The sequence below is a fragment of the Scyliorhinus torazame genome, chromosome 14 (genome assembly GCF_047496885.1).
Source record: "Scyliorhinus torazame isolate Kashiwa2021f chromosome 14, sScyTor2.1, whole genome shotgun sequence".
In the NCBI taxonomy this organism is placed as follows: domain Eukaryota; kingdom Metazoa; phylum Chordata; class Chondrichthyes; order Carcharhiniformes; family Scyliorhinidae; genus Scyliorhinus; species Scyliorhinus torazame.
Window position 1 is genome coordinate 122,106,425 of NC_092720.1, and position 14,416 is coordinate 122,120,840.

The window sequence follows — 14,416 nt, forward strand, 5'->3', positions numbered from 1 at the left end:
AAGTGGCAACCAGCAAGAATTTAGAAATTCCCCTATTCTTTACCGCGTTCTGAGATTTCTTTGTACTTTATTTGAGTACAAGTGCCAGTGTGCCATTTTTGTATCACAAGCAAGATGTCCAAGCCTGATCTTGTGTGACAGCAGCCATGCATTAACCTTACAGTGGATCTCGCTGGGTAGTGATCTGGAACTCAAACACCGATAGATTTGATTGCCTTGCCCAGTATTGGATGTTAGGACCAGCTGCTGTCATGCCTGAGATCGGATAACTTGGACGTAACTGGGAATTGACCACAGGACCCCCTCCTCTGTGATTTGGCCATTCACTGAATTAACTTGTGAAACATTGAGATGTGAAAGAGCAGTTCCAATGCATCCCAGCCACCATCCAGAGGAGAGAAAGGTGTTGAGCATATACTGAGCCTTTGAAGTTTTGTAGGTAAGGGCTTTTGGAATAATGTTAAGAAGATGGGATGGTACCTTGAACTGAAACTGTGCTTTCCTGCCTTAAAGCTTTTGTATCGTCATGCTGTGAGCTTTAATCTGCCTAGCCTTTATGTTTTTTAATTTTCAGGATGATGGAATATGAGAAGCAAATAAAGCAGCTGAGTAGTGAGTGCCAGGAGCTACGGAACAAGCTCCAGGAGCTGGAGCAAGCCAATCAGACGCTGAAGGATGAATACGATGCCCTTCAGATCACTTTCACTGCTCTTGAGGAGAAGCTGCGGAAAACCTCTGATGAAAACCGAGAGCTAATCTCGCGGTGGATGGCCGAGAAAGCACAGGAGGCTAATCGGTTAAACGCAGAAAATGAGAAGGATACCTGGTACGTTTTAGTCTGTTAAAGCTTATAGCTTTCTGCACAGTGTCAATGTCATTCCACTGGTAGTAGCCAGCACCGAGGGGGGGCGGGGTGGGGGGGGCGGGGTGGGGTGGGGGGGGGGGGGGTTAGGGTAGGGTGTGTGTGACACAGGCTAGCCTTTTTAATCAATTGTTCTCTGATTATGGCAACAATGCAGATATTGGTTATCCCTAATTCACTGACGGGCTACCGGTCTTGAACAAATACTTAATGTGCTCTGAATTGGCCTATACAAGAGTTAACTGTGTAATCTCGAGTCATCTGTCAGCCAGATGAGGTCAACTGAGAAGTTCCAGGGTGTCAGTGAATCACCTCTGGAGCTTTAGTGTTTTTTATTCTTAACCAATGCAGAACTGACCAGATTTATTGAATTGACTTTCACATCTCATGACCTGCTTCAATATGATGAACTACTGTGCTCTGTGTCGAGTCCTTTACCAGTGTTGCTGAGGGTGAAATCTGGGACCTGCTCCAAAATCTTTCATGGTTGAATGGATGTGCCTGTTAGCGCCATGACCTGTTCGTATTTTTTGATTGCAAGAAGTTTGTAATGTTGTTAGATTTTCCCACTGATATAAAGCTAACTGGAGCTTTTGCTGGCATTGGTCTGAATCTGGACCACATGCTGTTTGGGATTGAGCACCATACATGGAAACACTAGGTATCTGGCCATTGTCTACTGACTCAACTCCATGTCATTGAGTCTCCCAAGTACAAACTGTAGATACTCTTCGTATTAAACCGGTTGACTTTGTAGATTGGTGCTTTACTGCACATGTGAGTACCACATTAATGGATTCTCACATAGGACATATTTTCAACATAAGTAGGACGGTGTGTGTTAGGAATAAAAACTGCTTCTAAATGTTAAGTGCATACGAGAATCAAAGCCACATTCTGGGTTTCAGGAGTTTGAATGGTGAGATTCAGGTGAAGTAATAACTTCTGAAGGGACCAACCTGCATTGGCACGGGGAAGGTTGGCATCTTTGCTGTTACTGAGAACTGGTTCCATGCTGGCCTCTGGGCAATTACTTGAACTGGTTCTGTGCTGTATTTAGACTCTGGAAGGGGAAATCAGTTAACTGTTCGTGTACTGTGCTCCATGTGCCTCAACCTTGTTGTATGATTTATTCAACCTGTGTCCTACATTCTTGATTCATTCATTTTTTTAATCCTTGGTAACCAAAGGGACAGCTGGTGTGGCATGGGACTCTAATATAAGGATTACCAGTTGAGGTCAAGCCTGGGTTTGCTTTAGTGCCAAATAAGGACTTGGTTTGACCTCTCTATTGAGCAAAGCTGAAGCATTTGTTCTGCCTTCAGCCAGAAGTGCCAAATGGATGATCCACCTTGGGTCCCAAGCATCACAGATGCCAGTCTTCAGCCAATTCAATTCACTCCATGTGAGATCAAGAAATAGCTGAAGGCACTGATTACTGCAAAGGCAATGGGTCCTGACGATATTCCAGCAATAGTGCAGAAGACTTGTAATCCAGAACTAGTCGCACCTCCAACCAATCTTTTCCAGTACAGCTACAACAATGGCAAGGTGAAAAATTATACAGGTACGCCCAGTTCATATAAAGCAGGACATATCCAGTCTGACCAATTACAGCCCCAACTGTCGACCCTTGATCATCAGTAAATTGATGGAAGGGGTTGTCGAAAGTGTAGTCAAGTGACACTGAGCAATATCCTGCTCACTGACGCTCAGTTTGGGTTCTGCCTCTTGACCTCATTACAGTCTTGATCCAAACATGGACAAAAAAGCTGAGCTCCGGAGTTGAGGCGAGAGCAACTGCCTTGCCATCAAGGCAACATTCGACTAAGTGTGACATCAAGGAGCCCTAGCAAAACTGAAGTTGATGGGAATCAGGGGGCAAACTCTCCACTGAATGGATTTAGAACTAGCATAATGGAAAATAGTTGTGATTGTTGGAGGTCAATCATCTCAAACCTGGTACACCACTGCAAGAGTTCCTTAAGGTAATGTCCTAGGGCAAACCATCTTCAGCTGCTTAAACATTGATCTTCCCTCCAACATAAGGTCCGATGCAGGAATATTCACTGATGAAGGCACAATGTTCAGCAGCATTCACCATTCCTATATTGAAGCAGCCCATATACAAATACAGCAAGACCGTGACAATATCCTGGCTTGGGCTGATCAGTGGCAAGTAACATTTGGACTGCATAAATGCCAGGCAAAGGCCATCACCAACAAGAGAGAATCAAACCATTTTCCCTTGGCATTCAATTGCATTATCATTACTGAATCCCCCACTATCTACATCCTGGGGGTTATCATTAGAGATTGAACTGGACTAGCCATATAAATACTGTGGCTACAAGAGCAGGTCAGAGGCTAGGTAATTGTACTCGTGTGAATCACCTGTCCACTAGCCATGAGTCAGGATTAAGTTGGAATATTCTCCATGTGCCTGGATGAGTGCAGCTCCCAACAACACTCAGGAAACTCAACCCCCTCCAGGACAGAGCTGCTCACTTGATTAGCAGTCCATCCATCTCCAGAGGCAGCAGTGTATATCATCTACAATTTGCACTGCAACCACTCGCCTTTGATAGCATCTTCCAAACCTACGTCCTCTACCACCTAGAAGGACGAGCAGCAGATGCATGGGAACACCAACACCTGCAGGTTCCCCTTCCAGTCTGATGACATTCTGACTTGGAAATAAATCTCAGTTCCTGCAGTCTCTGGGTCAAAATCCTGGTACTCCTTTCCTAACATACAATGTGGGTGTACATACTCCACATTACAGCAGTTCAAGGTATCTGCTCACCGCCAACACCTTGAGGATAATTAAGGATGGGCAATAAATGCTGGCTTAGCCAGTTCACATCCTGTGAACTTAAAAATAAAAGAGGAAACAAGTCAATTTGAGCGATGTCTTTTTCCATTTAATTGCTTCAAACTGAAGCTTGATGTTGAATTTGTTCCACTACACCAAGCTATTGCCCTTCTCCCTCGTAGTTCTGTCGGATCTGACTTTTACTTTGAAGTTCGCTACTGTATGCACGGCGTTTGTCACCTGTTTTCTTCACCTTTATAACCTGGGCCTTTTCCACCTCTCAGGAGACGGCAGGCAAAGCTGAAAAAGGATCTTGCTGAGGCTGCCAAAGAGCCGTTGAATATTGACCCGTGAGTTGCTTCTCTTGTAGTATCTTTTTTTAGTGCATGAACTTGATCTCCTGCAATGTTCCCTCTAAACCACGCATTGTACAGCGATCGGAAACACAATGCGCAGTGCAACAAACAGTCCCTTTGAGATGTACTTGTGCATGGCTGTGTGTCAATCTTGGTGCAGAGTGAGTTTCTGCTGCTCTGTCAAGAACAGTTGTACTTGTCCTTAGTGGAGTTAATGACTGACATTTGCTTTCCTTCTGCTCTCTGACTCTCAAGTGATGATGATATAGAGGTGCTAGGTGAGGAAGGACCCGACGCATCTGGAGAAACGTCACCGGTGCGAGCAACACACAGGACCCCCAGGTGAGAGCATTAGTCTCGGAGGGTTGTAGGGAACACGGTGCAGGGACTTATAAAGAAAATGAGGATATTTGACAGACTGGGTTACAGCTTGGTAACAGATAATTGAGTTCAGTGTGTTTTGTGATTGTTTATGGTTATTTCTTTAGCTCCATTGATTACTCTGGGATTGAATGTGCTCACCAGTGTAGCACTGACCCAGGAAGACGTAGGAAGGTTCAAACTCTTAATTTTGATTAGGCAGCTAATTTCAGACCAGGTGGTGGTTGGTGTACACATTCAGAGGTCTGGACGGCAAGTAATAGTTGGGGATCCTTCTCCTGATGACTATCTGGTGACCCCTGCTGGAAAATGTATTTGTGCGAGGACATAGATGAAGGTGCAATTGTGTTGGTGGCAATAATCCACTCTGTTGTCAAGATTCGTGCATGTGGATTGGCCACTGGAGTCTTTAAGAGAGAAAATTGACCAAAACACCACACTCTTCAATTATTTTGTTTATATATTTTATTTTATTGATGTAACTACATATCAGATTTTCCCATCAGTACCACGAGTAAGAGACCTGTACCGCCAGAATTACACTATTGTGCAGGTCTTCAAAACAAAATTGGAAAGACAAAATCTGCAGCTATGCTGCTGGTTGTTTATGATGGTTTCTGCAAATGGAGGGCAAATGTTTTCTTCCTGAACTATACACTTCAGGATCAGTGCAGTTCTTCAAAAATGTATGTTTTTTGATAATAGGAGAATACTTCCAAACTCTGTCCCAGCAAGAATGTGTGAACAAGATTTTTTTAGGAATGGACAAAGCATAACAAACTTCATCTGTTTCCATTGATCAGCCTTGCCTGCTCAACATCTTCAATCCATTCTCATGCCTCAAACGCATTGAATAATTCCACTTAACAGTGTCCATTTCAACAGCCTCTTCTGGCAACTTACATCAGCTGAATTCCCCTTTGGGGGCAGGAAACTCCTCCTAACTTGCTCCTTTCTTTGCCGTTTTAACCATTTCGAATGGCTACAGCACAGAAGGAAGTCACTCGGGGCCCTTGTGCCAACATTGACTCTGCAATTCAAGCCTTTTATCCGAGGGAACAATTTGCTTCAAATCAATTTTGTTAATTCTCTTCATGATCTTGTAAAATGCAACCCAGTTTCCTCTTTATTCCCTCCACAAAAAACATGCAATTCGCCAGACTTTTGACCTTTTCTCCGAACTGAAGTTCCCGATGCTTGGAATTCAGAAGGAAATTGTTCAGCAGTCACCACTTAATGCACAATTTGTTTGCTGAGGGGAGCATATTAGCCTGAAGGGTCCACCCTGCAGAGTGGGATAGTATTTGGAGGGTTTCATGAATTGTGCCAAGTTTTAGTAGATAAAGGGACTGACGTATTCACATCAGAGAGGCATTTGCTTCAGGTCTTGGTCTGTGCAGAGGTAGCCACTCTTAGCTGCAGTGGGATGCTGCTATTGTCCTCGCTCACCGGGATCTGTCCAATGTTACTTTGCCTCTCCAGTATCTTTTATCATTATCACTGCTGCTGTACATACAAAAGACAAAGAAAATGTAGGCAGCATGTGGCTGAATTTTCAACAGTACTGTAAGCAAGCAAGACTCCCTTGCTATCATTGCGGTTTGGTAAAGTGGCCCCTTGCATGCGTATCACCGCAACAGATATAAAATGATGGGACAAAAGCAGAAAATACTGGACAATCTCAGGAGGTCTGACAGCATCTGTGGAGTATCTCGCCATCAATACTGTCAGACCTGCTGAGATTGTCCAGCATTTTCTGGTTTTGCTTCAAATTCCAGCAGCCACAGTAATTTGCTTTTATAAAATGATGGGGGGTGGTTCATGCTGAAGTTCAGCTTCAAGTGTAACCCAGTCACACATTCATGGTGGGATGCAAGGGGCACCGAGACGCAATGACAGGGTAGGGTCGCTCTGTTTACATTTTGAGTGTGTAGAGGAAACGGTGAAGGTATATGTTGGCGGAGATCTCTCGTAGTTTTGCAATGAGTACAGCAGTAGTGTAAATGCATGCTGAGGAGCCAAAGCAAACTAAACTTAATTGCGCTTTGCATCTTTTTGTAATTCACTGACTGCCACTTCTTGATTCACAAAACCAAAAGCCACCTTGAGTGGAGACTGGTTGGATATCCTATTGACAGTGATCCACCACCACTTTTTCAACTACAGGTGGATGAACTTGCCTATTGGTATTTCCACTTGCAGTGAAAAGGTGCCCGGGTACTGTTCATATTCCTCCCTTCTCGACAATGCACCATTCATATTCCTCTTCCTTCAGCAGCCGCCATCAGTGTTTCTCCTGAGGACAAAAAACTTGGCCAAGTTGGTACGGTAAATTGTGAAGAGGATCCAGACTAAGTACACTCTTGGCTGCATGTGCCCGACACAAAATGTATTTTAGCTGTCTCGATGCAGGTCCAGGGAGGCGTTAAGCCAGCAAATGCATTTGAAGAGGTCATACATTGGCATGGCAAATGGAAATGTGATTTTCCCAGAGTGTGAAAGGACAGTGTCTGACCCACTGTCCCACCCAGTTCCAGAGAGTGAAAGGACAGTTTCTGACCCACTGTCCCACCCAGTCCCAGAGTGTGAAAGGACAGTGTCTGACCCACTGTCCCACCCAGTTCCAGAGAGTGAAAGGACAGTTTCTGACCCACTGTCCCACCCAGTCCCAGAGTGTGAAAGGACAGTGTCTGACCCACTGTCCCACCCAGTCCCAGAGTGTGAAAGGACAGTGTCTGACCCACTGTTCCACCCAGTCCCAGAGTGTGAAAGGACAGTGTCTGACCCAGTGTCCCACCCAGTCCCAGAGTGTGAAAGGACAGTGTCTGACCCAGTGTCCCACCCAGTCCCAGAGTGTGAAAGGACAGTGTCTGACCCACTGTTCCACCCAGTCTCAGAGTGTGAAAGGACAGTGTCTGACCCACTGTTCCACCCAGTCCCAGAGTGTGAAAGGACAGTGTCTGACCCACTGTCCTATCAGACGATAAAAATTCTGCAATATTTCTGCTGTTCATGGCAGAACATGACCTCTGTGGATGCCCCTGTGTGGTTAATGAGTGAGGATAGGATCAGGCTAGACTCTGAAGCCCCCACCCAGTTTAGGAAATAGTTTCCAGAAGCTCCTTATTGGTCATGCACATGAAATAAATGCCACTTTGCTGAGTTTCTGGGATGTATGAACGATGCGCTTCAGCCAGCGTGACAATGGTTGAGGAGGATTGGAGTGATGAATAGCATGGCGGATTTTTACGTGAACATAGGAAGAGGTTTCATTGCTGTGTGTTCAGGGTACTTAGCTGTGTGCCTCTGTGTTTGGGGTGCAGTGTCGGGGCTGAAAGAGATTTGTGAGCATCACTTTGAGTTTCAGTTAATGCTCTGAAGGTGAGTGGACATTGATTGAACTGCACTGTCTCACACTGAACGGTCATTTCTTCTCTGTTCTGTGTAGAAGGACTTCGCAGACGTCTGGTCTCTTGGATTCTATCGGTAGTATCTTTGGGTAGGTTAGGATCACCTCACATTTATTTTTCACCGTTGTGTATTTAAAATGTGACTTGACCTAAGACCTGTTATTTTTCTTTCTTTCTCACTGACAATTATGCATCTCTATCCATCCTACTCTGTGCCATACTCTCCTATTCCATTCAACTATTTCTACTAATGATGCTAATCCGGTGAGCACTTTACTCATGGGGCTAAGTTCTTGCTTTTTACCTGTCTGCAGCAGTGAACCCAAGATTAAGCCACAAGTCCGGCAGCAGTGAAAATTGGAGAGGACTTTCAGAAATTAAGTTTGTGAATATACAGTAAAGCATGTTCCGCAGCCAGTACATATTTAGTGGTACTCTATCTTTTAAAAAAAATTTAAAACAATCTCTTCTTCCTCAAAAACCCCCAGCTGTTTTATTTTCAATCTTGTGAATCTGCCATTGGCCACATCCCAAACATGAGCACTAAGCCTGCCGCAGAACTGGTTATTTGCACCCTTACCTGTCTCAATCATTTTGCTCTCTCTCCCTCTTTGGGTGCAGTGCTTTAAGCACCATTTGCTCTCCATTACCTCAACGCGCGTGGCCAATCTTCATGTGTGACCCTAGGCAATGAGTGACAACAGATGACTTTGATGTAGGGCAGGGACTTTGTCCTCAAATACACATGCTCAGTCTCCGGCAGGAGTCATTGACTAGTGATCAGGAGAGGAAAGTCTGGCCGATTTTCATCACCTCACCACTCCAGCCTTAGATCAATTGTTGCCTGCAATGATGTCAACTAAACCTGCATAGCAATGGAATGGGACCTTTTCGTCTGTGTAGCTCAGTTTTGTTTGTCCATTGAGCCATCAGAGCTACTGGTATCTCAATATTTATGTATCATTATTTCTTCAATGGTCTATAATGTGTTCAAGATCAGTTAATGCATCTTGCTTCTCTACCCCCTTACTATTCCATCCTAGAACCCCTGTATAGTTACACATTTTGTTCCAAATGTATGTTGATACCCGATTACAGATTCTGCCAGTGCTGAGTAAATCAGAGATTCTGTATTTGCTACCTTTAGAAAACGTTCGCCAACATTGCACGGAACTGTGACTGATGTCCCCAATGTCCGTACGGGACCATGCAATGAGATGCGACTTCCCACCACGGCACGCCACGTATTTGTGAGTATTCAAACAAAAGGCTGGATAAGTACATGGAGAGAAATGAAATAGAAGGACGTGCTACTAAGGTTAAATGAAGTAGAATGGGTGGAGGCTCATGTGGAACATAAACATAAGCACTCATTGGGCGAAAAGCTCTGTTTCTGTGTTGTTAATTCTATGCATTCTGGCTCTTCAATAAAAACAAAGGCCAATTTTCGTGAGTCCTCCCTCGGAGTCTTGCTGGGTCTCAGAATTTTAATAATTTTCCGACTGGACTGAGTCCCTGTTCAGTACTGGCTCTGCAGGACCATTGAATTAACACCATGGTGTCCATTTAGGCTAGTTGTGAGTTTTGTATGGGAGTGCACAAGAATAAAAAGACCGTTGCAATCCACCTGACTGGTCTTAATGACTAGGGAATATGCTGCACAATACTGACGCTTACTACCGGCTACAATACTGACTCAAGTGGGTCAAACTAATGATGTATCCATTTCCTTTAATTGAGCAAAATATAAGTTGGAAAGCCAAGATAAAATCCTGACTTGACAGCAGTTGATTGAAATGTGACTAAAGAATCACTTGTCTAAACTGTATTTTATCATATCTGTCTGAAATATCACAAAGTGCTTCTCATTAAGTACCTTTTGAAGTGCAATGAAATCTATAGACTTGAACATCATTGCATTCTGTACATTATTGGCTACTTTTAAAAATATTTTTACATGCTTTTAGCACATCGAAAAGAAGGTGGAGTGCTTTTTGAGTCTTTACAGGCCCACGCAACATATTGGAAAGACCAGGCATCTCAAACTTAATGACCATGTCTCATTCAGCACTTGAATTCTTAAAATCCTCGTTCTGATTTTTTAACAGTTGGGCATGTCTAAAGAGTAAATGAGTGGATTTGCATTGTGTAAATTGTGAATGAAATTCAGAAGAAACAGATGACGATTGCTCCATTTGCCTCTTTTTAAAAAAAAATATAATTCATTCACGGGATGTGGCTGGGCCAGCAGTTTGTGCCCATTCCCTCATTGCCCGTGAATTGAGTGGTTTGTTGGCCATTTCAGAAGCCACGTTGTTGTGGGTCTGGAGTCACATATAGGCCAGACTGGGTAACGGTGGCAGATTTCATTCCCTAAAGGATATTCATGAACCAAATGGGCTTTTACAACAATCGACAATGGTTTCTTGGTCATCATTAGTCTCTTCATTCCAGATTTTTATTTAATTCAAATTCCACCGTCTGCCGTGTTGGGATTCGAACCTGGGTCTCTAGATTGCTCGTCCCGTGACGATACCACTAGACTACTGCCAGGAAGACCGTACAATTTAATCTGTCATTGCATCCAGCTGTTAAATGATACCCTTGCTCCATCTAGGAGTCCTTTGCATGAATTGACCCATCTTATTCTCCGAAACCCCCATATTTCCCATCCTAATCTAGGTAGGCTGTGATGGTAGATGGGTTCCTGACATTATTTAATGGGACTTCAGTCCCATGTTTCGGAGAGAGTCCATGGAGGATGTCTGACTGAACGAATCATGGCCAGGTTGGGCGGTCTGCGGCTGTTTGTGCTGCATGACTCGGATGGCAGACCGAGACCCACCATGTCTCCCTGTTCAGTGCTGGGAGGGTTCTGCGGCAGTACTTGTTTGAAAGAATGAAAATAACTTGCAATTGTATTATGCCATTCACCACACCGGGGTATCCAAAAGTGCTTTACAGCCAGTGAAATACTTAGTAATAGTCACTGTTTTGATCTGACAAACAAAGCAGTTAACCTGCATGTAACAATGGCCATGTAACAGCAATGAGATAGATGACCAGATAATCTGTTTGAGTGGTGTTGATTGAAGGATAAATATGGAACAGATCACCAAGGAAACGTATCTATTCTTCGAATCGTGTCGCGGGATTTTATTACAATCAGTTGAGAGATCAAATGGCACTTTGTTTTGGATTGATGATTTATTAATGGACAGAAAGCACAGAAGAGGAATAGTGATTTAATTTTGGGTTGTCAGGTAGTAAGCAACTAGTGAGGAGGGGAGGGGGGTTACTACAAAGAGCAGTGCTAGGACCTCCGCTGTTTATAATCTATGTCAATTTTAGGGTAGCAGGGTATTTTCATACATCAAGGGGTGGTCATCCCTGCCCTTCTGCGAGTTGGCCCAGGTAAGGGCCCCATGCTCAGTTACGAGCCATGGCCAAAGGTGGAACCAGTGAATTTTTGGTGGTGAAAGTGGATGAATTAGAACCTCGAGGTGACAGCTGCTTACAGGTGGAGGGTCATTCACAAAGATGACTTGTGCTTCCTTTATGGACACATGAGGAAAGCAACATGAAAATGACCATGTATTGTTTTCCCTAGTCATGTTGCTCAGTAGTCATTGAAGCTGAAAATGGGAGTCTCTTATGAGCAATTAAAAGGGAAAGCACAGGACTGCGAGTGTGGAGAAATGAGTAGAAAGCCTGACCTTGGGAAGATCATCACTTGGCCAACTGAAGCAGGTGACAATGGTGGGGTTCTAATGCCTAAAACTGCCTGGTAAGAGTGTCATATCAATAAGTTGATCCCAGAATAATCCATTGCTTTCTTCAACTTTCACCCTGGATTTTCTTTTTTTTAGGATGCTCATGACGGAGAGGTGAACGCAGTCCAGTTCAGTCCTGGATCCCGAGTGGTGGTGACAGGTGGGACAGACAGGAAAGTTAAACTCTGGGATGTCTCATCAGGTATGTGAGAAAAATCTACTCTGCAGCCAGGTAATTGGTCTAGAGCTGAACCTGGCTCTTGTGCCTGTGGCCATTTGATTATCAACACTATGGTCAATCACAGTATCATTTTGGGGATTTTATCCTTATACCATCAGCGCTCATGTCACAAGCCTTGAGACCCTAGCTGCCCTTGTTTCCTATTCCCTGCTCTCTCTGCCTATGGGTGTTAACTTCCACCTTTTCACAGATGCCAAACATTCTTCCAGAGCTTTGCCAATAGCCAATCTAGACAGCGAGTATCGGTGGACTATTTCACTTTGGGACATATCATAGCTGAGCCTGATACTGTCCTCATTAAACCTTCAGACAAGAACGCTCTCCAGGTAGTGATCAGGAACCTTAGCTAATTTTTGCATTACACCATTCCATCATTCCAGGGAGACTAAGATGCTGACTTCACAGCACTAACTGAGGGTAAAACCTGGGTCCTGCTCGATGTATTGTTCATTGCCTCAGTATGCGATGGGGACTATAATACTTCCGTTTTTCCATAGGCTAATGGTGTCTTTGTAATTGTCTAAAGTACAGAGGTCAGTGATGATAAGTAAACGGTCTGATGGCACTTTATTAAATGCCCACATACACCCTCCCAGACCATCCTGCACTAGTGCGCTGTGATGGTAGCGGAGTTCCTGACAATAACTGATGCTGCTGTTTCAATCGATGTTCTTGCAGAGATTTGGAATGTCTTTACAGTGGGCATCTCACAAAATTAGACACGCAGGAGCTTTTTGAGTGTTGTGGGATTTATCTCTGGTGCGTGACTGCAAGTTTTCAAGCTGAGACCTCCATTCAGAAAATTAGATGTGTGATGCATTGGTCTAGATGCTAATATGAATTCCTAGTGATAATTAACCTGACTGATTGCTATTTGCATACCAATATTGTGCTACTCAAGACTTGCAATTGAACACTCTTGATCAGCCATTCAGGGATGCTTCACTCCAATTAATTTTTAATAGTTTTGCTCTCCATTCCAATGAAGAAGTGTCTGAAGCTGGCAGCCAATGTCAATGGTTTGGAAGATTGCACTTGGGAATCTCACATCGTCATAGTGCTTTGGAGCTGCAGGTATTACATATATGGCCAACTTTGGGAGATGAGGTTTAATTTTTTTAAAGTTGCTTTCTCTTTCTTCCCTTAAAAGTATTGGCTTTCACTGAGGTGCAGAGTCCTCCATTCTCAGTTTTTCTTGCTCACATGATCATTCTTCACAGGTTAGGCCAGTGAGTGAGTGGAGTACATCTTTGCCCAGTCCTGCCCGTACGCAATGATCACAAACAGCAGAGTGGAAAGTTTTTAGCACCCTAACTTAGGGAACTGAGTACAATTGCAACACCCCTGCTGCCCAAGGGATTGTACAGAGTATACCTCTATTGAGCACATCCTCCGCCTGGCCTGTGACTTTGTTTCTGAAACTAGATGTCTTCAATGGAAAGATTGCATTTCCAGCATTGAGATCCTACATCATGAATACAATTCATCCAGAAATATGAAATTAAAGAGAGAGAAGTGTCTTGCCAAGACTGCGGTTGTAACACTGCATACTGACTGATACTGTTTGCTTTGTACAGGAAGGTGTGAACTGAAGGGCTCACTAACTGGCAGTAATGCTGGAATTACCAGCCTTGAATTTGACAGCATGGTAAGTCAGAGTTAATCTATTTCAATGACTTTTCCTCAGTCCTTGCCAAAGCTACAGGTTCATTTACTTGTACAAAAATGTCCATCTTATTTTGAAATAGATTTTGTAAGTGTTGCCAACCTTTCAGTACCTCAAATAATTGGCTGTTATTAGCTTTCACTAAGATCATGGCAAGGGTCTGGGAGTACTTAATGGGGCAATGTCAAGGGAGATCTGGTGTGCATCTAGCCAATGGTTGATGGGACTTTGTGGAGAGATCTTACGCAGCAGGCCAGTGTTATAATTGACCAAGGATTATTCAAAATTAAGTGTGTCGCCCCCTCTTTGTCATATAGGCACATGCAAGCTCAATGCCTGTGCATTGAGGATAATTTTAGTTCCGCCTACTAACCTGGTTGAATTAACAATACAGACTGTAGGTGATAGTTGTGGTTAACAACACTCCGTATTAGCCGTGGCATGTTCTGTTATGATGACTTAGCTCAGTTTCTTCGTACAGTTTTAAGATGATGTTTTTTTTGCCAGGGTGCGTACCTCCTCGCCGCCTCCAACGACTTTGCTAGTAGAATCTGGACTGTGGATGATTCCCGGCTGCGGGTAAGTTAAAGTTGCTTGAGCCTGCTCTCTCAATCTGCTGACTAAGTTCCTTCATATCCTCCCTGTGTATAGTGTCTTGTGATGTTTTATTTTTGTTGGGAATGGAAATAAATTTGAAGTGAGATTCATGTTCATGTGATAAACATTTACTTGGTTTCTAAAGGAGAGTAATGCTTAATGAACAGTGTCTGTAGATGGTTCCACAGCAGGCGATCATAAATTTGGAATTTTTAACACCTCTTTACCTCTCTTATTCTAATGAAAAGACCCTTTAATCTCCTAAAGCTGAAGCCTCCCTTATTTATGCACCCTTCAGTGGCCTAAAGCAGCAAT

At 43.7% G+C, this 14,416-nt stretch overlaps 1 protein-coding gene and 1 non-coding gene across 4 annotated transcripts in view; both read left to right on the forward strand.

Annotated features, from left to right (window-relative positions):
- Positions 1-14,416, forward strand: part of atg16l1 (ATG16 autophagy related 16-like 1 (S. cerevisiae)) — a 48,043-nt gene that overhangs the window by 18,252 nt on the left and 15,375 nt on the right. For 2 of the 3 annotated variants that reach the window (XM_072474746.1, XM_072474750.1), the window contains 8 exons: positions 575-826; positions 3,962-4,027; positions 4,289-4,375; positions 7,863-7,913; positions 8,972-9,074; positions 11,694-11,799; positions 13,416-13,486; positions 14,012-14,083. In XM_072474746.1, coding sequence (XP_072330847.1) covers positions 575-826; positions 3,962-4,027; positions 4,289-4,375; positions 7,863-7,913; positions 8,972-9,074; positions 11,694-11,799; positions 13,416-13,486; positions 14,012-14,083 — 808 coding nt within the window. The remainder of the gene's footprint in view (positions 1-574; positions 827-3,961; positions 4,028-4,288; positions 4,376-7,862; positions 7,914-8,971; positions 9,075-11,693; positions 11,800-13,415; positions 13,487-14,011; positions 14,084-14,416) is intronic. The other variant, XM_072474749.1, reaches the window with a different exon arrangement.
- Positions 12,371-12,628, forward strand: LOC140390947 (small Cajal body-specific RNA 6). Its single transcript, XR_011934974.1, has one exon.